Here is a 19,381-nt window from a genome sequence, read left to right as displayed (position 1 = left end):
GGAACGTCCGAGGACTGCGAACAATCGATGCGGGGTGGTCGTGGGGTGCAAAGACGGGTAGTGGGAGTGGTGAAGTCTATGATGTCGTCCAGCCAAATTAAGTCCGCAGTCAGCGGTTTAGCGGCAGGTTTCCAAATCCATGCAACCTGATTGGCCAACACATCACGACGCAATAGCTTGCAAGCAGGATATCGGGTTCTATAGATCCGATTCTGATTATATACCAACGAGTACTAACTTTTTTTTCCCCCTTAAAACTGTTTGGCTAAGTATTTATTTGGTACGTGGTTTTATGCATGGCTGACAATTGATGTTGTTAGATATCAATATATTACGAGATCAAAGTATGCTACTGCATCGATGTTCAAAACGGATCTGACGGTGAAAACCTCCGATAGGTTCCCGATATCATATATACGTAGAAGGCTGTGGCTTCCTTGCGTGTGTATTTACAGATAGACCCGATAAACCCGTACGATGAAACTGTAAAGGAATCCCAGAACATCGACTTGGATTCGAGCTATACATCCCAGCGGATCAACATCAATTGCCATAACCGAGACGATACTTTCAACAGTCCATTTACTTCCTCTTGGACTTCTTCTTTCCGGCAGTTCTCTCTCGTCCCAACTTGTACTTCTTGGGCTTGCCCTTTCCTCGTAGTTTGTGGCTAAAACCGATATGTCAGAATATCCAATCTATTCATTACTTAGTATTGTCAGTTCACATACCTTTCGACTGATTCTAATCTTATTTCCTCCTTCTCGTCTGACATAGACAGGTCCGGGAAGGCTCGCTTGAACTGTTTAATCGAGAATTGTTCCTTGGGATAGTATTGGAGAAGGCTCGGGCCCTTTAACCGCTCTCGAAGAATCTTGTTTCCGGTACGCTCTCCGGTGGGATTGAAGTGTGTATTGAAAAGCCTACATGACACACGCATGAGGTCTAGTATTCGGGCTCGCGGGGTCGCCATCGCGATTTGGCAGGGTGGTGGAGTGGCGTCTGGCGCATGCGGTAGACGAGTCGAGTCTCTGAACTAATGTGAGGTTGAATTTGATGCCAAGCCTTTTGGACAGGCCTCTGCAATTGGGATTTGTGTTGTCGCGCGAGAAAGCCGTCGCTTCTTTGTTTGGCAACAACGGGCGACGATGCTCGTGCTCAGCTTCACGAATTCACCTCCAAGTCTCATACGATTGCACGGTAAAAATATCGCGACTCTATCACGTTAGCGGCCGTCGCTGAGCTGCTCTCCAGATGGTCAACTACCAGGGCTTCACAGGTTCTCGACTTCCGCCAATCCCGTCCAGGAAGATACGGTCTGAAACTTCGCATCAGTGATCTATCTACACACATCGAAGATATATCCAACCAGATGAATCCGACTTCCTGGAAAGACGATAGGCGTCCCATTAACCACGCATCAAACCGACCTCAAATTCAGAGACCTGTAGACCAGCAACCCAGGTTCCCATCTCCCGTACCTCGGTTGACAAATTCAAATCAGGCTTCAGCTTCGAGCTCTAGGTTTTCATCACCAGCCAGCCAAAGCATCAAGACCACTCGCTTCTACAATCCTCCTTCGATTGCAAGCCCCATACCTAAAGAATTCAAGGATAGGTGGCGGGTTGTAGACACGTCCTCGAGCTCCGGGAACTCCAATTCAGACAGAACAACTAGTATCGAAAGCTCATTGCGTTCTTCGCCGACACTCGAGCGCAAGTTTGAAGCGGTAGCAATAACAGGGAATAATATATCGCGGAGCTGGTCTGCAGTTGGTACCTCGCATGCGCAACCTGCGCCTGGGCCAGGATCAGCCAATCGCATCACAAACCCACCACAGCTTCCCGTTCGTCGCGAGGTCGCAACGAAATCACCATCTGTGCCTACCTCACCTTCACCGGCTCAATCATCTGTATCAAGGGGTATACCAACCTCATATCAGCCTACGGCCAGTTCAAAGGATAAAGGTTATTCATCTATCACACGTCCGAATACACAGTCGATTCCATCGTCGGGAAATATACAACAAACTCAGAAGAAGAATACATTCCAGCCGAACACACCGAAACAAAGTGATAGTGGATCTGTTGCTAAACAAGACCGTGATGGATTGATAAACGGCGTATTGGGGCCTTCGTCGCTCGGAAGAGGAAACAAATCCATAATGCCGTTTTGGCCTTTACAAGACGACTATGAGGTTGAGGCTCCAACGGAACTTGACGACACATCGGCGCAGCAACTGTGCCCTGAAAAGAGGGAACCAGGACCGACGGGCCAAAGGCACCCTAGGGACACATCACAAATCAAAGATAGCGATGGCGATGACGATGGCGATAGCGACTGTTTTGAAGAGTACGATCCCTTCGACGACGTGTCTGAACTGCGTGAAGCTCTCGAAAAAAGTGAAAGGACAAGAAATGAGAATCGGCTCCCGATCTCTAGTAGTTCTCAGGATAAGCCACCCAGAAAGTTCTTCAAAACTAAGCCTGATGAATCTCGATGGCCCTACCTATCTCCCGAAGCAAGATCATATTTCCGAGATGGGAACATCCCTTACCTCGACTCAATGAGTGAGTGCACCATTAGTATTATTAGTATTATTATCAAGTCTCTTTTTCTAACATGGTAGCAGTTGGTCATCGACTTCATGTATCATTCTCTGACCAGGAAGCAAGGAAGGTCTGGCATACGGCGTACATCTTCTGCCTTAGATTTGCGAAGGAAGATTTCTCGGTTGGAGTTGGTATAAAGGCATTGGCGGGGCTCTTGGAATCTTCGGAACTCCCTCGCAACGAAAAGTATGAGACTCTTTCATCCATCGCATCAGAGGCCGTCTTGGACCTTCCGAGGAGGAAAAAGGAAGACGTATACCGGTATATTACAGAGGTTATTGAGACACGCCATCGCCCTCTATCTCGACCTCACGAGATTGGGATTGTACCCAAGGATAAACCTGATAGCGGAAAGTCATGGTCGTCACTCATTTTCGCCCGCCAGTGCACAGAGGGTATGTGGGCCCGAAGGCATCCCACGAGTCATGCACACGTTCAGAGAATCGGATCTCGGAAAGCTCTCCGGTTCCTGCAACCTTTTCGAACCTTTACTGAAGGTTCAAGCGACGTTGTAGACTGTGCGTGGGATTCCAGTGGTCAGAACTTTGCACTAGCATGTACAACTTACAATGACATGTACAACAGGGTAGGGAACCTCATGCTTGGGAGTGTCGACGGCCCCATCAAGTTTCTTTGTGGACACAGAACTCGACGGCCCCCCAACCAAGGCAATGTTGCAATCCTCGACCCCTACCTGCATAGTACTGTGTCCTCCGTTGACTTTTCCGGTGACCTACTCTTCTCTGGCGGCTTTGACAATACTGTCAAAATATGGGATAAGAATGACAAGATATTGCAGAGGTCTCTTGCGTTCGAAGCCCCCGTTGTACGCATGAAAATGAGTGGCCTTTTCCTGAACACTGGCACCATTTGTCTGCAAGACGGCCGAGTCGTTATATTTCGGCCTCGTCTGAATCACAGCGACGGACCTGACTCCTACCATGTTATATCTGCCCGACATGACTTTCTAGAACCAGCGTCCGTTTTGTGGGTCAACGGAGCAGCAGGACGCAAAGGCTGGGTTTTCGTAGGATACGAAAACAAAGAAAGTGACAAACGTCGGCCCAATGCGTACCTCGGCGATCTAAGGCTCTTTGATGCAGAACATGGCACGGAAGTTCAAGAAATCAGACCAGGTTCGACGAGACAATTCGATATCAATTTAGATGAGAGCGGTTCATTCCTTATTACTGGTGCAATTGTAGGCGCAGCTAGGGGGCCGACTCCGGATACACACTCCTTTGTTAGAGTGTACGATATAGAACGGTCCCCTCGCAAGACGTTGGAATTTAGCTGTCAACATAAGGACATAAACAAGGTTACGATGAGGTACGTTGGCAGTCAACATAACGTGGCTTTTTATTATTATTATTATTATTAACATTTTCTCTCTACAGCCCTTGTAGGAGATATGTAACTTCATCTGGGACGAATGGGAAAAGCTATCTCTGGGATATTAGAAGAGGAGCAGAACCTCTCCACGAGCTTGGGCATGGCGGTATGTACTGAAAAACCAACCCTCAGCTGGACCGTACATGACTAATATCGATCCATGTATTAGAATCGAGAACGCCTCTTAGTCCGGATAGAGATCGCGAAGAGGTGGACACCGGTGTCACATTTGCTTCTTGGGTAGCAGACGGGGGTCTATTTGTAACGGGAAGTTCGGATGGCATTGTAAAAGTCTGGGATCCAGCGAGAGCTGACCCGTACTTGTACGACTTGGCTACGTTCGACGATCCCGTGATGACCGGCGCTTTCTCTCCAGATGGCGATTGTTTGATGATTGGCGAGACGACTGGCAAAGCGACTTTATTATCATATATGGGGCGACACGGTCCGCCAGAACCATTTGTGCAGGATAGGACTATGCTCGCACCCATTGCCTCCGAAGTCGAGGACAACTAGAGGCGTCGAACGCGCCAAGAATATTCTAAAAGACGGGTACCTTGTCGTCCTCGTGGACGAGTGCCAAAAGAAGATGACGTTTTTGATTTGGTCTCAGTGAAGAGACCCTTTTGGTGTGTCGGGTCGCATTTTTTTTGGAACACCCCCACCACCACCTTTTGCTTCTCGCTTCCTTGTAAGGGTATTATTCGGCCTGCAAGACTTGCATATATCCTATGGCGTTTGAATACAGGTTTCTTGGAGGGGGAAATGGTTGATTCGCTTCATTCTTTCGATGCATAAACCTCCTAGTGGTAGTTACTAAATTAATCCTAATGCTTTCTAGACGGTTGATGCTCCGGCTTCGATTCCGAACGTGCTCTGATCTGACCCACACTAATGGTAAAAACACCCATCAAACTCGTTCTTGCCCTAACACCTGGCTGCAGTCATCCGAACGACTGAAAGCGAGTCAACGTAAATAGTAGAAGCTTAGGGGCAAAGAAAAGCAGAATAAGAAAGGATAGGTGGAAGCAATCCCGCTTGGCTAAATGCCTCGGACAATAAGCCTAAATAGATCGAACTTCTAGAATGCTGGTAATATTTCCAAAACCGAGGAGTAGTTGGAATCCAAGGGGACATCGATCGCAAGGACCAGCAATCTCAATTGCAAGATAGCCTTCTTCCCCGAATTGTAAATCCAAGCTTCGCAGAGTACATATCTTCCCTGCTGCTTCAAACGCCTAGGAAGTTTTATATATTTCAATGTCAAGACGTCTTGCGAAGTCTTGGGCAGCATCCACGGACTGGGCGATCGCAACGTTGAGGCTTGGGAGAATATCACAACATCACGAAGAGTATTAAATACCTTCAAGTATAGCAGTGCGCAGTGGGAATACGGTCCGGCAGACGACGCTGAAACACACAAACCAGCTTCCAAGCCCGCCAGGTTCACAGCTTAGCATCGCGACTGCCCAATGGCCGTAAACGCCAAGAGCCTCCCGCATTTCCAACAAGGGCAACGCACACCCAAGAAGAACACCCTGACAAGGGATATTCCCTGGCCTGGTCCCATCTTTTTGAAATCGAACCCGAAAATCGAAATCGAGGTCCCCAGGAGCGACTGTATCATCCGATATATCCAAAGTACCATTTACCGTGTTTTGCTCTTGGCTATCGCATTGGCGCGAGGCAGTCCAACCATGGGAGGCGCTGCATTCCTTGCCAGGTTGGCCACCTCGATTCACCTGCCGCCAAAGAAATTGCCCAGATATATGTAGCTAATATAAACCTTTTTTCCTACGGGGCACGTTTTCAAACGCAGCACAAGACTTCGGTAGGCGGGACAAGACTATATTGTTCCGATGCAAGAAACAACCTGGGTGGGCCCTGCTCGAGATCTGGTGACCGGTTAGCCTCCCTCATCCTCGTGAAACGACAAGGCCGAAGGCTTACGAACATTATGTATGTTATGCTCGCTGGATACTATACACCTCCCGATCTATCAACAAGGTGGAGGATATCCGTACCGGGGTAGCTTACCTTTGGCAATGAGAAAGTTGGAAGAAGGGGGGTATATATAGCCCTTCCTGCAGCCAGCTTGATGTCCACATCCTCTTTACCCTCCACTCCATCATCGTCTAGCGTTTCAACATATTGCTCAAACTTGCCCGTTGGATTGTTGAACGATCCCTTTTCAACTTGATATTTCTTTTTGACGATAAATTCTTTTTTGCAAATATGAAGGGCATCGCGAGAATCGCTGCTGCCGCGGCGCTTACATCCATGGTCGCCGGTCACTCCATCTTCGCCGTAAGCTTCCAGATCTAGATCTATCCGATTTCTACCTATCCCGTAACGAATACTGATAAGAAGTAAAAATACAGGAATTCGAAGTCAACGGTGTCAGCGCCGGAAAGGAGAACGGTTTGAGGCTACCGACCTATGACGGTCCGATCGAGGATGTCACCAGCTCAGCCGTCGCCTGCAACGGTGGACCGAACCCCCTCGTCAAGCTCTCCCCCAACGTCATCAACGTCCCAGCCGGTGCCGAAATCACCGCCAGGTGGATCCACACCCTCGACACCGACTGGCGTACCGGTTTGATCATCGATGCTTCCCACAAGGGTCCCATCCTGGTTTACCTCTCCAAGGTTTCCAACGCCGCTACCGCCGCCATCCCCTCGGGCGGTTGGTTCAAGATCCACGAGGAAGGTTATAACTCGGCTACGGGGAAATGGGCCGTCGACCGCCTCATCGCTGACCGCGGTTATAAGTTCAAGATCCCAACTTGCATCGCTCCCGGAAACTACCTCATGCGAGTTGAGCTCATTGCTCTCCACGCCGCTGGAAACTACCCGGGTGCTCAGCTCTACATGGAGTGCGCCCAGATTAACATCACCGGTGGTGGTTCTCTGAGCCCCGCTACCGTTAACTTCCCAGGTGCTTATTCCGGCAGCGACCCCGGTATCAAGTTCAACCTCTACAGCTCCCCGATTAACTATATCATTCCCGGACCTCGTCCGGTTACTTGCGGTGGAACTCAGCCAACCACCGCCGCCACCACCGCCAGGACTACCGCTACCGGTGCTGCCACCACGGCCCGTACCACCACCACCACCACCCGTGCCGCTACTACAACCGGCTCCAGCAGCGGTGGTGGTCAACAATCCGCTTGGGGACAGGTAAGCTTCCCGCATCTTCAAATCAACCCCCTTTATAAACCACCGGATGCTAACTACCCTTTCAACGACAGTGCGGCGGTATTGGCTGGACTGGCCCAACCACCTGTGTCGCAGGATACACATGCAACGCGATTAACGACTACTACCACCAGTGCACCCCATAAATTAATTCAGTCGATTGAATTTCATAAGGATCCCCTTTCTGTTGCTCTGAAAGTGTCGTTTCCTCTGTACATAGATACCAGCCATTTTTCCTTTTTCTTTGGAATGTATATATTCAATACCATATCGGGGTGCATATTTAAGGAGGGGTCATGTTTATACAAAATGACAACCAATACTATCTATTGGAAATCAGTCGGTATGTTCCGTTTTGAAGTTCTAGATATTTGATAGTGTTGGATTTTGTGAGAAGTTTTGTGTTGAGGAAGGATCCTCTACCATAATAATGCAGATGAGCACATGTTCAGAGAACCGCCAAAAACCATACACGCAAAGAAATAAAATATCCAAAACGCCATGCTCTTCCTCCAAACGCCTCCAAAGTATGCAAGACACCCGTCCGCAGAGTATCAACCTAAACACAAGTAATCCACGAAAAGGAAATGCGAGTAAATCGTAATCAAAGGTTCCTCCCGGAGATGAAAGGAAAAGACAGGAATTGAGAAAGTAAGAAAATGGGAAGCATTGCTTCCATGTCAAGGCTCTCTCGGAGGCCGGGAAAAGATATTAAAGATTAATGTGGGTTTGGCACATGCTTATCATAAACATTCATTGTTTCGATAAGGTTCATATCGTTGCTTAAGATGATGGCTTTGGAAGAAAATTTAAGGGAGCTCGTTTCGAATAACGATTCCAGAGTCGGAAGATGATATTTGACTGCTAGATTGGGGGTTCTCGTCGTACCACTTTTGTTTGGCACGCTTGACCTCCCACAAAGCAGTTCCCTCATCGAGGGCATTCATAGCAGCTCGAATGCTCGCATCCCTAGATCACAACAAAAAAAAAAAAACATTAGCTTGAACTATCGAAGGTTGGCTATTTCCGAGTTACTCACGTTTTATTAGATCCCCATCCTTTCCCAAGGATCTTGTTGGTGATGCCCCACCCGGTGAAGTAGATCGTGAAGTGATATCCGCCTTGGTTACCGCCACCGCCACCTTCCCATTTGTATTGAATGTCGACATTTTTACCACCAATCATACTGGAAATCTGATTTTTGGCAGCCTTGTTGAGCGGTTTCTCTTTGCTGTACTGTTCGGCAGCTTCCTTCATCCTCGGCTCCATCAAATCCTTTAACCACTCATCCACAACCTCCGGGCCGCTGTCGAGGAGCAGGCCACCAATGTAGGCTTCAAACAGATCGGCGAGGGTCTTGGAACGGTTGATCAGTTCGGAATGTTTTCCTTCGCCGGTGATCAAGTGTTTATCCAATTGGTACATGACACACCATTCGTAGATGTTCTTATTGCCAACGATGCTGGAGCGTATGTTTGTCATTGCACCCTCACGGAAGGTTGGGAATCGAGCAAAGATGTAGCGGGTAACGATAGCACCCAGGTAGCTGTCACCGAGAAACTCGAGACGTTCGTTGTGGAGCCCAGCTTCGCCAATCATAGAGGAAGCCCCGTCGACGATGGATTTGTGAGAGAAGACTTGCTTGCGAATGTCATCATTCTTGATCGGAGGGAGTTCTGGTGGCCAGATTTTGGCACGCTTGACGGGTTCGACGGTATGGGTGGAGAATGGGACAGGCGGAACGGAGCTGGAGGTGGATACCGAACGAACGCTACTCGCCCCTGACACCTTTCTCGAAGCGATCCCGGGTTCGTGGCTGGCAGAACGTGTTCGGGGCTTGACCGGTTCCAAGGTCAAACCGCTGGTAGTACGGATGACTCTGGACGGGGCCATGTTTGGATCCGGTGAGGATTCTCGGGGTTTGACGAGCCATGGGAGCGTGCCTTCGAGCTCCATTGCCTTCATGGTTTTGACAAAACTGGAGCGTTCCCTTCCGAGGACTCGATCGAGGACGGGAAAGGATTTGTTTGGCTTTGAGTCTACGACAGCGAGAAGGCTTGATAGCGCAGCGTTGAACGTATTGAAGGTCTGGCTGAGCTCGTCGGCCGAAGAATCGAATGAAACCTCGCCAACATCTGCACCAGTGTCGGATAGTTCTCCATCGGAAGGAATTTCCTCGAGAGTGTATTCTCTCTTGGACCGGTGTCGTTTGCCTGGACGGTCGAAGACCTCATGTTGATCGAAGCTACGGGTCGGACCCTATATTCACAAACAAGTTAGCAGATGTATGGGTGATTTGGTAGACAAGAATTGTACTTCTTGGTGACTACGATGCCGTCTGTGACCTTGCATAGGATGAAACGAGTGACGGACGGGGGTCGGTGACTCGCCCGAGGTGTACTCTACATAACCGCCATAGAGAACTCTGGGATCTTGGTCGGTTTGTTGGTGAGGAGGATAACGATGGGAATGGCCGGGCGCATGAGGGGGGTGAGCAGCAGTACCATGCTGTCCGCGAGTTTGAGGAGGATAGTTATGGCGATGATGTTGCTGATTTGATGAAGTCATTGGTGCAGCCTCGGGGTGCTTTCTCTTTCGCTCTCGGGCTCCGTTCATCATGATGGATTACTTGGTTGAAATTGGTGAGCGTGGGAGTAAGAATGACGACGATAAGGATAAGGATGTGGAAGGTGGATGGTGGGGCGCAGAGGAGGATGTCGACGCCGAGAAATAAATTTATGCGCAGCTGCCGTTTGTTTACTTTCGCCCGACAACTGACCGCAGACCGACAACCTTGCAGGTAAACAAAAACTTCTTCTCCAAGTACCCAGGGTGGGTACCCGGTCTCTACATATGATCATGATACTTTTGTGGCTGTCGCACTCGAATGAAAATAAATATATGATGTCACATACACAGTTTAATAGATTCAAATAATACTTTTTACTCCTCCGATTACTCAATATGGACTTGTGATGAATGAGGATTCGCAGATTTTGCGACGCCCTTTCGTTGGCGTGCGCTTCTGGGCCTAAACCACTTAAGTTAGACCTGGCCGCTTGGCTAGCTGTTCTGTTTGACATGGTTAGTACCAGCCAAACAGCTCCACCTCTCAACATCACGCTCACCACCCGCTTTGACTTCAACAACGGCGACGATGGCTTCGGTACTACTCCTACGGCTCACGAGCCTCCTCCTCCTGTTCCCAGTTTTCATCGATGCCGTGAATGTCGTCGGAAGCATCAAGCCGAATAACATCCTCCAATCCCTCACACTCCTCCCTCCATCCACGACCTTATCTCTATCCGGTGCCAACCTAGCCGATTCCCGTACATCCCACATCTACACCAACGGCGCTTTCAAATTCCAAGATGTAAAGCCCGGATCGTACTTACTCGAAGTAAACTGCAGAACCCATTTGTTCCCTTCGTTACGGGTGGATGTTAGTACCGATGGTTTAGTGGAGGTGTATGGTACCTTCAGAGGGAACGAATGGAGTAACAAGGGGGAGAGGAAACCACATCCGATCGTTAGTTTTCTCCCCCTCTAACATATACTGAATAAACTATAAGTTGAGAAGGTACTGACGATTTGTCTGGATGCGTAACAGGACATTTCTCCGGTCAAGGGTTCGGACTTCTATATAATCCGCGAGGGATTCAATCCCATGAAGCTCCTAAGCAATCCTATGATCCTTATCGCTATCGTGGCCATCGGAGGAATGACCTTGATGCCAAAGATGGTAGAGAACAGTACGAATACCTCTTCGTTTTCTACTCCACATATTGAAGCGACTGGCTAATGAAGGTATCCTACAGTGGATCCTGAAACCCGCGCCGAATTCGAGAAGCAACAGCAAAACTCGGTTCTTTCGGGCGCACAGAATAATCCCCTCCAAAGCTTTGATATGGCCGGCTACCTAGCCGGATCTTCTAGCAAACCTCAACCAAAATCCGGTAATGGATCGAAGCGGAAGTGAGAAGGGTACAAAATGTGTATCGAGTACACCACTTTAATTAGAGATAAAATAATCCGGTCGAACCGAGGCACCCAAAGTTGTGTAAGAAAAGTGAATATAGAGGACATTACTCTCCTCCTCCCAAAACCCCACCCGATACTGGATCCTGAACCTCCACCCCTCCGACCCCCTTAACCTTCTCATCAACTCCTTCCTCCCCTCCCCTTCCATAACACATATCCCACTCCTCCCCACCAACAGGATACGCTCCAACCATCGTAAACCCCTCCCCTCTCCCTCCGATATCCTCCAGCAAACGATGTGCCACCCCAGCAGGCATAAACATCGCATCACCGGTATTCGCCGTAATCGTAACAGCGTCTGGATTGTCATCGCCACCTAGTAAGATCTTTGCGGCGCCGGAAATCACTACCAGAGCTTCGTGGGTGGTGCTGTGGAAGTGCGAATCGGTGTACATGGTGTACCGCCATGATGGCGTCCAAGAGTTCGTGCGTAGAACCTAGATTTCGTATTTTTATCAACACGTGCTAGTATAAAAAAGAGAAAGGAAGGGAGAGCGTGTGAATGAATACTCACGTCTCCGATCTTGCCCGCGTCGGTCGACTTTGGGAATGCAGATTTGTAGTGTATGAGCGGGATACCGTGTAACGAAGTATTCGGAATCCGTTCGTAACGGGGAATCCGGTACTTCTCGATGATTATATCGGAACGTGAGTTCGCCATTTCAGTGGTATATCTCCCGTTGAAGTTACGCAAATGCGATATATGATTCTCGGAGAGTTGCAACATGTTGGGATTCGATACAATGACGTCGATACCTCTCGAGTCCACATTGTTCTGTAGGATCTTGAATTCGAACGATCATGAATCCCCGGGACCGAAACGGATCATGCATGGGTCTCAGACATTATCGCATTAAAGGGTAAGGAGTATATACAGTTTTAAAGCTCAGAACTCCCAGCAACGATGCATGCACGGTAACAAATTGAACACGAACCAACCATCCATACATCCATCCATCCATCCATCAGACGTTCGAAACCCTCTCAGCAAATGTGTCTGAGCTTTGGGTTTCTTATTTCACTGTAAAAAAGAAGATAATTATAATAGAACAATCGAACGAAGTATAAACCACACCCGTATCGTCTTAGAATCTAAACTTGCTTTCCTTCTTCTTCCTTGCGTTATCTTCTTCACGCTTCTGTCGTTTCCGACTTTCGGAGGCAATAAGATCCGAAAGGTCTTCTTGGAATCCCTGTTTGTCCCGCTTCTGCTGCTCCATCTCTCGCTCGTATTTAGCCTTGATGGCCTCTTTGCTGAGACCGTCATCCGCCTCGAGCGTGGAGGCGTCGATGGAAACTTCAATATCACCGGGTTTCTTGCGCTATAAGACGATTTATTAGCATATATCTGTGGATGTGGTAAATAAAATGGAGTGAAAACGAACCTTCCTATCCTCCTGGCCGAGAACGGGCATCTGCCCGGATTTAAGGTCATAGGCGTGCTGTCCACCGAACAAGCCGCGCGATCTGATCTCTTGTTCCGGTAGAACGGAATAGAGTGACTTGGGCCCTTCGTCCTCGTCCCTATCCGGTCTCGCCTTCCGTAGATCAAGATGTTCAGGTGCGTCGAATTCGCTCGGTACGGAGCTAACCATTCCTGACGGTGTGGCCATGCCTGACGGCGTCTGCAATCCGGCACCAACTTCCTCTTCGTCATCCTCCTCCTCTTCTTCATCCTCATCCTCCTCTTCTTCTTCCGACTCGATCTCCTGAAGCTCGCCCCAAATCGTCCTGTCCACTGGCTCCTGGTTCTCGGCCGACTCCTGCGGCTGCAAGACACCGAAAACGTCACCGTATAGCGGCCTGTTGAACTCGTCGACCGGAGGTTTTCCCCAACCTCCTGGGTGAAATCCCCATGCTGCACCGGCTGGAATTGGTGCGTTCAATCCGGGAACCTTTAGGGACGGGTAACTCGGCGGTGGGCCTACTCTCTGCATGTTGATGAGCCATGGGGGCGGTGCATTCGGTGGCATGTTCAGGGCCTCCTTCAATTCGTCCGACAATTCGCCAGGTCTACGATCTTTAAGGTTTGTTTCCATCTCCTTCCCTTCGTAGTATACCTCTCCGTACATGGTCAGCGGGGGCTTGACTTGAAATCTGAAAAAGGCGTCATGCAGCTTCTGATAGTCGATATCCAACTTGCCCATCTTCGGCTGGACACGCTCTCTCTGTTTCTGCTTCAGCGAACGCTCGTCTTCCTTGGTGTTATCTCTCATCTCCATGATTCCGGTGGCTTTGATAAAGGCTGGGAGGTCGAATGGCGGCTTCTCTACACCACGCTTCGAGGAAAGATATTCACGCTTTAGGGACCAGTGGCTGGGCACGGGGACGCAATTGCGGTATGATTTGAGGTGGACCAGCAGCCGAGGGTCGGAGGATGATGTGTCGGTCCATTCTACAATCTCGGGTCTCTTAACCAATGTCTACAAATAGGGATGTCATGATTAGCCATTATCGCTCGTTTTTGTTTTTGTGAGGGAAACTAAGGAAGAAATCGAACCTTGAGTTCGGCGACGCTGAGTTTGTCTCGAGCCTTCCTAGCTTTCTTGCTTAGTTTGGCTTCGACGTCGACCTGTTCGGCTTCCTCGTCGGGGATGTCGTCCTCGTCGTAGAAGACCTCGCCCTTCTTATCTTCGACATTCTCCTTGTTATCGTCCTATCATACCGGTTAGCAATGGCCTCTTTTGGCTCGAACGGACTAATGGATACGGTGGAACATACCCCGGCGGAGAACTTTTGCATGATTCTCTTGTAGTCGGCAAAGACAGCGTCATCTTGGTCGAGATTCAGATCGCTAAGGTCAAAGTTAGGTGTGACTTCAGGAACAAGCGATAACTGGACTTGTTGCTGCTTCTGACCAGGTGCAAGAGCGAAAGAACCAGAGGATGCGATGGTGGCCGTGGATGCGACCTGTACGATTTATTAGTTTTTTTTTTTTTTTTTTTTTTGATGATGAAAGCTGTCTGTCGTACGACAGGGAAAACGCGATGGATTGTGAACGTACGGATTCGGTATCGGAATCGGCGACATTGGAGGTATTCTGTTTCCTCGCGATCTCCTTCTTGTGCTTCTTTCTCTCGCGTTTTAACTGGTTTTTGGTCAACTTGCGAGGTTTACCATCGGTCGAGGACGCGGTGGCGGCAGACCCATTCGCGATAGGAGCCGATGCTGACAGCGGCTCTGGCAGAGCGGCGGTGCCGTTGATAACCTCGGTCATCGTGGTCAGAGCGACCTGGTCTGCGTACTTGTTATCGTAAGTCTGTCTGTGACGGTGATGGGTTATGACGACGATGATGGCGTGGGGGTTGGTTGGTCGTGTGGTGGTAGTTTTGAGTCTTCTGATGGTTAAAATGCAGAAACGAATGAACCCAGAACAAACCCAGAACAAACCCAGAACAAACCAAGGAAAGGAAGGGTGCCTTGCAGCCGAAGCCAACTAATACTCTTTCTCTTCCAATCCTGCCCGCTCGTCCACTCTCGTCCTTATTCGATTTAATTATATCTAACCTCCGTCCTTCGTTATAGTATTCCATCTTCTATTGACACTAAATACTTATCAGACGACTGTGGTATCAGTGCTGTGCTGACATTGAACTACGACCACCGGTTCGCGAATGCAACATTGATCCGCTTGCCTCAGACCAACCTCCTCCGACGGCCTTTTGAGTTCCAACTGAAAAGCCCATTACGACGACTCTTCATTTACTATTTCGACTTCACCGACCTCTCTTTCTACTATTCACGCCGTTACGTCTGATATATCGTCGACGGCTTCAGTAGCTGTGTTATGACCGTCGACTCCATCTGTCCTCCCTTCCACCAATAGATTCATCGACCCCTTACCGAACAAAGCCATAAACCCCTCCTTCTCACCATCAGCAGCATCCTCGCCTTCATTCACTCGAACCCTGCTCGTTCGGTCTCCCAATAGGCCATGCGGTCACCGCAAAGTGGATCGTCTGGCAAATCCGTTGCTTTCGACTTCCCTCCCCAACCTGGAAGCAGCGGCACCAATGGCCACATATTACCCAATGGAAACTCATCATCCGCTCGAGAGATCTCTCCCAACAACCGAAAACTGCACACTCGCACAAATTCGATATCCCAGGTCATTAAGAATGTCAGGAAACGGAGTGGTTCTACCGCTGAGATAGTAGAGAATCTTAAAGCTCCGATATCGTACAGGCTAGTGGTACGTTCCACCGAGAACATGAAACTCCGTTACTTCAAATAGAAACACTCCTACAACTATAAACATGTTTGATTTGGATATCTGTTAACTTTTTTTTTTGCGGCTATTCTCTCTAGGCAATTTGTATCTGTTGGTACGGCTTCTACCTTTTTATCCTCCCCGGCTCTGAAATCGGTCATACTGAGTCCGTCCGTCTAGGTACTTTTCGTCGGCGCTGACGAACACATCGTCGAAATCGATCTTGAATGCTTTCAAGCAACCCGTCACCTTGACAATCGTTCAATTCGCATTCGTCACAGGATGGTGTCTCCTGTTATCGCTCATCGGTCATTGGCTGCCAGGGACCGTCATACCGGGAATCCAAGGTGGCCTCAAATGGCCGACAAGGGAGATTATCAGAACCACAGCACCCCTGGCACTTTTCCAGGTTGGCGGACATATCACATCTAGTTTTGCGACAAGTCGAATCCCTGTATCGCTTGTCCACACTATCAAGGTGATCAGATTATACACAACTCGTAGCGGACCGAGAATAACGCTCAAGCTAACCGATCAAACGTCTAGGGTTTAACTCCCCTCTTCACAGTCTTCGCATATCGGATATTCTACAAAGTCAACTATCCTCGCGATGTCTACATCTCCCTCATCCCTCTGACCGTTGGTGTCATGCTTGCCTGCTCCTTCGAATTCCGTGGGAATTTCATCGGAATCATCAGCGCTCTCGCCGGGACCATCATATTTGTCACCCAGAACATCGTTTCGAAGAAAATCTTCAACAATTCCGCACGAACGGATTGGGATCGAACCCAGGGTGTTAAATTAGACAAGCTTAATTTGCTCGCCTATTCCTCGGGGCTAGCGCTTATCCTGACGACTCCATTATGGCTGTCCTCGGAAGGATCCTCGCTAATCCGCAAGTATTACACCGGCGAGAAGCTCATCCTCGAAGGGCCGAACAAGCTCAGCGGGATGGCGCTCTTCTGGGAATTCGTTTTCAACGGAACCTCTCATTTCGGACAGAACATCATCGCTTTCGCAATCCTTAGCATGGTCGAACCGGTCACATACTCCGTCGCTAGTTTGATCAAGAGGATTTTTGTGATCGTGATGGCCATAGTCTGGTTTGGCAACATGCCCACGAAGATCCAGGGATTCGGTATTCTATTAACGTATGTACCCACGAACCCAGCCAAAATGCAGAGGTCCTGGACAGTAATTGACATGATGATATAGCTTCCTCGGTCTTTATCTCTACGACAAAGCCAAAGATCTCGACCGTCGAGAAAAGGCTAAGATCGATCCACGGCCGTCGCTTTTGCCATTGTCCGTAGACGGCAAGTCCAGAACATCGCCCGTCCCGCCGCCTTACGGCTCCCAGCATAGCAGTGCTGTAAACACACCTATTAACGGTGGAGCATACCACCCTCGGAGAGGCAGCGTGAGCAACGGATCGGCGAATACTAGCTCCGCTGTGGCAGAAAAGAAGGCCGCAGCGGCGAATGGGTATTCGGGATTAGCGATTGTGAGTGAAAATGGAGGATTGTTGCCTGGGACGAAGCAGGAGAGCACATGGAAACCAAATGAAGTTTGGGCAAATGGAGTTACGGTGAAGACGAATGGGATTGCAGCATAAATATGGAAAGGTTTTTTTTTTTTTCTTTTTTCTTTTTAACAGGGTCACTTGGGAGGATTCCTTTTCCATCGGAGGTCCTCAGCTATCATCAATGATAATAATGTCATAGACTTTTTTTTTTTTTCCAACTGGGTCTGGGTGTTCCCCCCGTCGGAGATTCATGCATGGATGCTGTTTTGGTCTGGTTTATTCAAAGGGATTTATTAACTAGAGAGAGACGAGGTGTCAAAAGTCGACCGGGTTATTTTATATTTTCACTTTTTTTGTGTATACTTGGCTGTTCATGATTAGTCTGGCGGATTTTTTTTTTTTTTCGAGGGAATGGATCTGAAGGTTCTTGTTTTCTTTTTTTCTTTTTTTCTTCTTTTTTTTCTTTTTCCCACATCTGGTTTTTCATGAAGCATAGACGGATGGTATGGAGGGCCCACCCAAAAGCTTGTTCCTCAACCTGGATTAAATTCAGACTATACGTTTTTGGATTTCAGGATATTTACCATCTACATGATCTCTCTAGGTGAGAGTTTAATTTGAAAGGAGCATAGGAATCAAGGTTTTTGAATTTGTGGAAAGCTTTTAATACAAAACGACCGTCTTTTTTGTAATCCTCGGACTCCAGACTCAATTTGCAGCTTTCCGGGGGTATTCCTAACAATAAGATCTTAAAGAAAACGCCTGTGTCAAGTTCTTTTTTTTTTCTTTTATCTTTTTTATTTTCTCAAAGAGTGAAAGGCTTCCAGCTAATTCCCAAACAGTCTTTTGTGCAGAGTGAATATTTTGTCGAATGAAGCCATGTTGGGGATCGAAAGGCCGTATTTAAACTTGGATCCTACCTCCCCCGACGGCGGTAACCTGGAAGATGGGATGTATTTGTTAGTGAGAAAATGGCTTTATAAGTAATTATGAGGAAATGGGGAAGCTCACGGGACCGTCTTCCTCGATGATGGGCTTCCACTCAGCTTGGATCTGAGCGTAACCGTCAAGACCATAGAATTGGTTTCTGTTTTAATTTCTTGTCAGTTGATTGTTTTATAAAACAACGTAGGTAGGTTAAGTGGGTACTTACACGGCGGACTGGGTGGCCTTGATGACGAAACCTCTATTATCATTTCATCTATAGTTAGATATCAAAAAAAAGGATCAAGATGTACCTTCGAATTCTTATATATTACGTGGGCGGCGGAAGGATTTATAGCTTACTTGATGATAGCTATATGCATGTGGTTAGTACCGCTAATGTTGTGCTACATTACAAGGCAACAGATAGAGAACGGAAGACGTACTGAATTCATGAGTGATTTCGGCACCGACTCCTTTGAGGTTCTCAACGGTAAAGTCAACGATGGACTGTGGAGTGCCGTCCTTGAAGCTGACAACCCAGCCGATCTTGTCTTCTCTGCCGGTGGTGATAGCGGCGGCTGAGACAAAGGCGATGAAGAGACAGACGAGGAATGAGAAGAATTTGAACTGCATTTTGGCGGTTGTAGTATTTCAAGTTGGTATTTTTCTATGCCTGGTTGACCGATATTTCTGTCGGAGGTGGGATGGTTTGAGCTGGTGACGATGGTGATGGTGTAATTCGAGGCGAGAGAGGCGAAAGGGAGCCAGTTTTATGTTCTGTTACAACTTCCCAGTCCGGCGCAATATTGGTCAGTTCAGTTCTGTCCAGTCCAGTTCACCGCAGCAAGTAGTGTCTAACTTCTTTCCTGAAGCATATCCCGGGATATAATTATAAGTCACAGTATTGTGGTGCCATGCAAATGACGCCGCCCTGCATTATTAGTAGAATGCTCAGGCATCACGATACCATACAGATATACACCACCAGCCAGTCTTTCTTGACTCGCCAAGGCCTCGATGTCTTTGCGTAATCGAGTACCAAGTACCAGATAGACAATACTGGTACTAATACCGAAGAAGAAGCAGTAGTAAAGACCTTGAAGCTTGGAAGCTCCAAGCTTGCCCGAAAGCTGGCTGCAAGGCCAATGCGAGACGGTCTTGGCGGGCAGGGTTTTTGTTCCTTTCAAATCTTCACCCCAGTCGATTTCTGTTCACTTCTCGCATCAGCGCGTCTGCTGCTGTACCTCGTCATCACCATATCATCTCCTCACCTCCCTCACCTCTTCCTCCTCTCACGATCCCTTTCTTTTGTCAATTCCTAGATATTCCGTCTCTCTTTTAATTCGACGATACCTCTGATACTCACCTACTCTCGCTCCCACGACAGACAGCAAAACGACTGCTCAAAGTTGACTCCCAGCAGCAAGGATCCTCGATTGATCAATCCGTCAGCAAGTGCATGCGAGCAGATAGATAA

General features: G+C 48.4%; 9 protein-coding genes across 9 annotated transcripts; 4 read left to right on the top strand and 5 right to left on the bottom strand.

Annotated features, from left to right (window-relative positions):
• Positions 1–582: 582 nt before the first annotated feature.
• Positions 583–973, bottom strand: DFL_009615 (mitochondrial 37S ribosomal protein mS33; the record flags this gene model as incomplete). The annotated part of the gene is made up of 2 exons (XM_067639529.1): positions 583–670; positions 732–973. 2 exons carry the CDS (start codon positions 971–973, stop codon positions 583–585), a joined length of 330 nt encoding a protein of 109 aa, XP_067487310.1.
• Positions 974–1,148: 175 nt separating this feature from the next.
• Positions 1,149–4,520, top strand: DFL_009614 (uncharacterized protein; the record flags this gene model as incomplete). Its single annotated transcript, XM_067639528.1, has 7 exons — positions 1,149–1,200; positions 1,255–1,316; positions 1,373–2,570; positions 2,633–3,748; positions 3,818–3,941; positions 4,010–4,110; positions 4,174–4,520. The coding sequence occupies 7 exons, from the start codon at positions 1,149–1,151 to the stop codon at positions 4,518–4,520; spliced, it is 3,000 nt and encodes a 999-aa protein (XP_067487309.1).
• Positions 4,521–6,239: 1,719 nt separating this feature from the next.
• On the top strand, positions 6,240–7,347 carry DFL_009613 (uncharacterized protein; the record flags this gene model as incomplete). Its single annotated transcript, XM_067639527.1, has 3 exons — positions 6,240–6,311; positions 6,386–7,183; positions 7,255–7,347. The coding sequence occupies 3 exons, from the start codon at positions 6,240–6,242 to the stop codon at positions 7,345–7,347; spliced, it is 963 nt and encodes a 320-aa protein (XP_067487308.1).
• A 663-nt stretch (positions 7,348–8,010) lies between these two features.
• Positions 8,011–9,820, bottom strand: DFL_009612 (uncharacterized protein; the record flags this gene model as incomplete). Its single annotated transcript, XM_067639526.1, has 3 exons — positions 8,011–8,170; positions 8,241–9,460; positions 9,518–9,820. The coding sequence occupies 3 exons, from the start codon at positions 9,818–9,820 to the stop codon at positions 8,011–8,013; spliced, it is 1,683 nt and encodes a 560-aa protein (XP_067487307.1).
• A 538-nt stretch (positions 9,821–10,358) lies between these two features.
• On the top strand, positions 10,359–11,180 carry DFL_009611 (uncharacterized protein; the record flags this gene model as incomplete). Its single annotated transcript, XM_067639525.1, has 3 exons — positions 10,359–10,730; positions 10,812–10,953; positions 11,020–11,180. 3 exons carry the CDS (start codon positions 10,359–10,361, stop codon positions 11,178–11,180), a joined length of 675 nt encoding a protein of 224 aa, XP_067487306.1.
• Positions 11,181–11,286: 106 nt separating this feature from the next.
• Positions 11,287–11,969, bottom strand: DFL_009610 (uncharacterized protein; the record flags this gene model as incomplete). The annotated part of the gene is made up of 2 exons (XM_067639524.1): positions 11,287–11,679; positions 11,757–11,969. 2 exons carry the CDS (start codon positions 11,967–11,969, stop codon positions 11,287–11,289), a joined length of 606 nt encoding a protein of 201 aa, XP_067487305.1.
• Positions 11,970–12,327: 358 nt separating this feature from the next.
• DFL_009609 (uncharacterized protein) lies at positions 12,328–14,459 on the bottom strand (the record flags this gene model as incomplete). The annotated part of the gene is made up of 5 exons (XM_067639522.1): positions 12,328–12,564; positions 12,628–13,665; positions 13,743–13,898; positions 13,964–14,152; positions 14,247–14,459. 5 exons carry the CDS (start codon positions 14,457–14,459, stop codon positions 12,328–12,330), a joined length of 1,833 nt encoding a protein of 610 aa, XP_067487304.1.
• A 717-nt stretch (positions 14,460–15,176) lies between these two features.
• Positions 15,177–17,067, top strand: DFL_009608 (uncharacterized protein; the record flags this gene model as incomplete). The annotated part of the gene is made up of 5 exons (XM_067639521.1): positions 15,177–15,434; positions 15,551–15,567; positions 15,633–15,930; positions 15,999–16,603; positions 16,668–17,067. The coding sequence occupies 5 exons, from the start codon at positions 15,177–15,179 to the stop codon at positions 17,065–17,067; spliced, it is 1,578 nt and encodes a 525-aa protein (XP_067487303.1).
• Positions 17,068–17,880: 813 nt separating this feature from the next.
• DFL_009607 (uncharacterized protein) lies at positions 17,881–18,537 on the bottom strand (the record flags this gene model as incomplete). The annotated part of the gene is made up of 5 exons (XM_067639520.1): positions 17,881–17,916; positions 17,989–18,064; positions 18,131–18,163; positions 18,265–18,274; positions 18,348–18,537. The coding sequence occupies 5 exons, from the start codon at positions 18,535–18,537 to the stop codon at positions 17,881–17,883; spliced, it is 345 nt and encodes a 114-aa protein (XP_067487302.1).
• Positions 18,538–19,381: the final 844 nt, after the last annotated feature.

The sequence above is a fragment of the Arthrobotrys flagrans genome, assembly GCF_004000055.1.
Source record: "Arthrobotrys flagrans strain CBS H-5679 chromosome Unknown unitig_1, whole genome shotgun sequence".
In the NCBI taxonomy this organism is placed as follows: domain Eukaryota; kingdom Fungi; phylum Ascomycota; class Orbiliomycetes; order Orbiliales; family Orbiliaceae; genus Arthrobotrys; species Arthrobotrys flagrans.
Note: the sequence above shows the minus strand (reverse complement) of the source record. Positions and strands in the feature narration are given on the sequence as shown.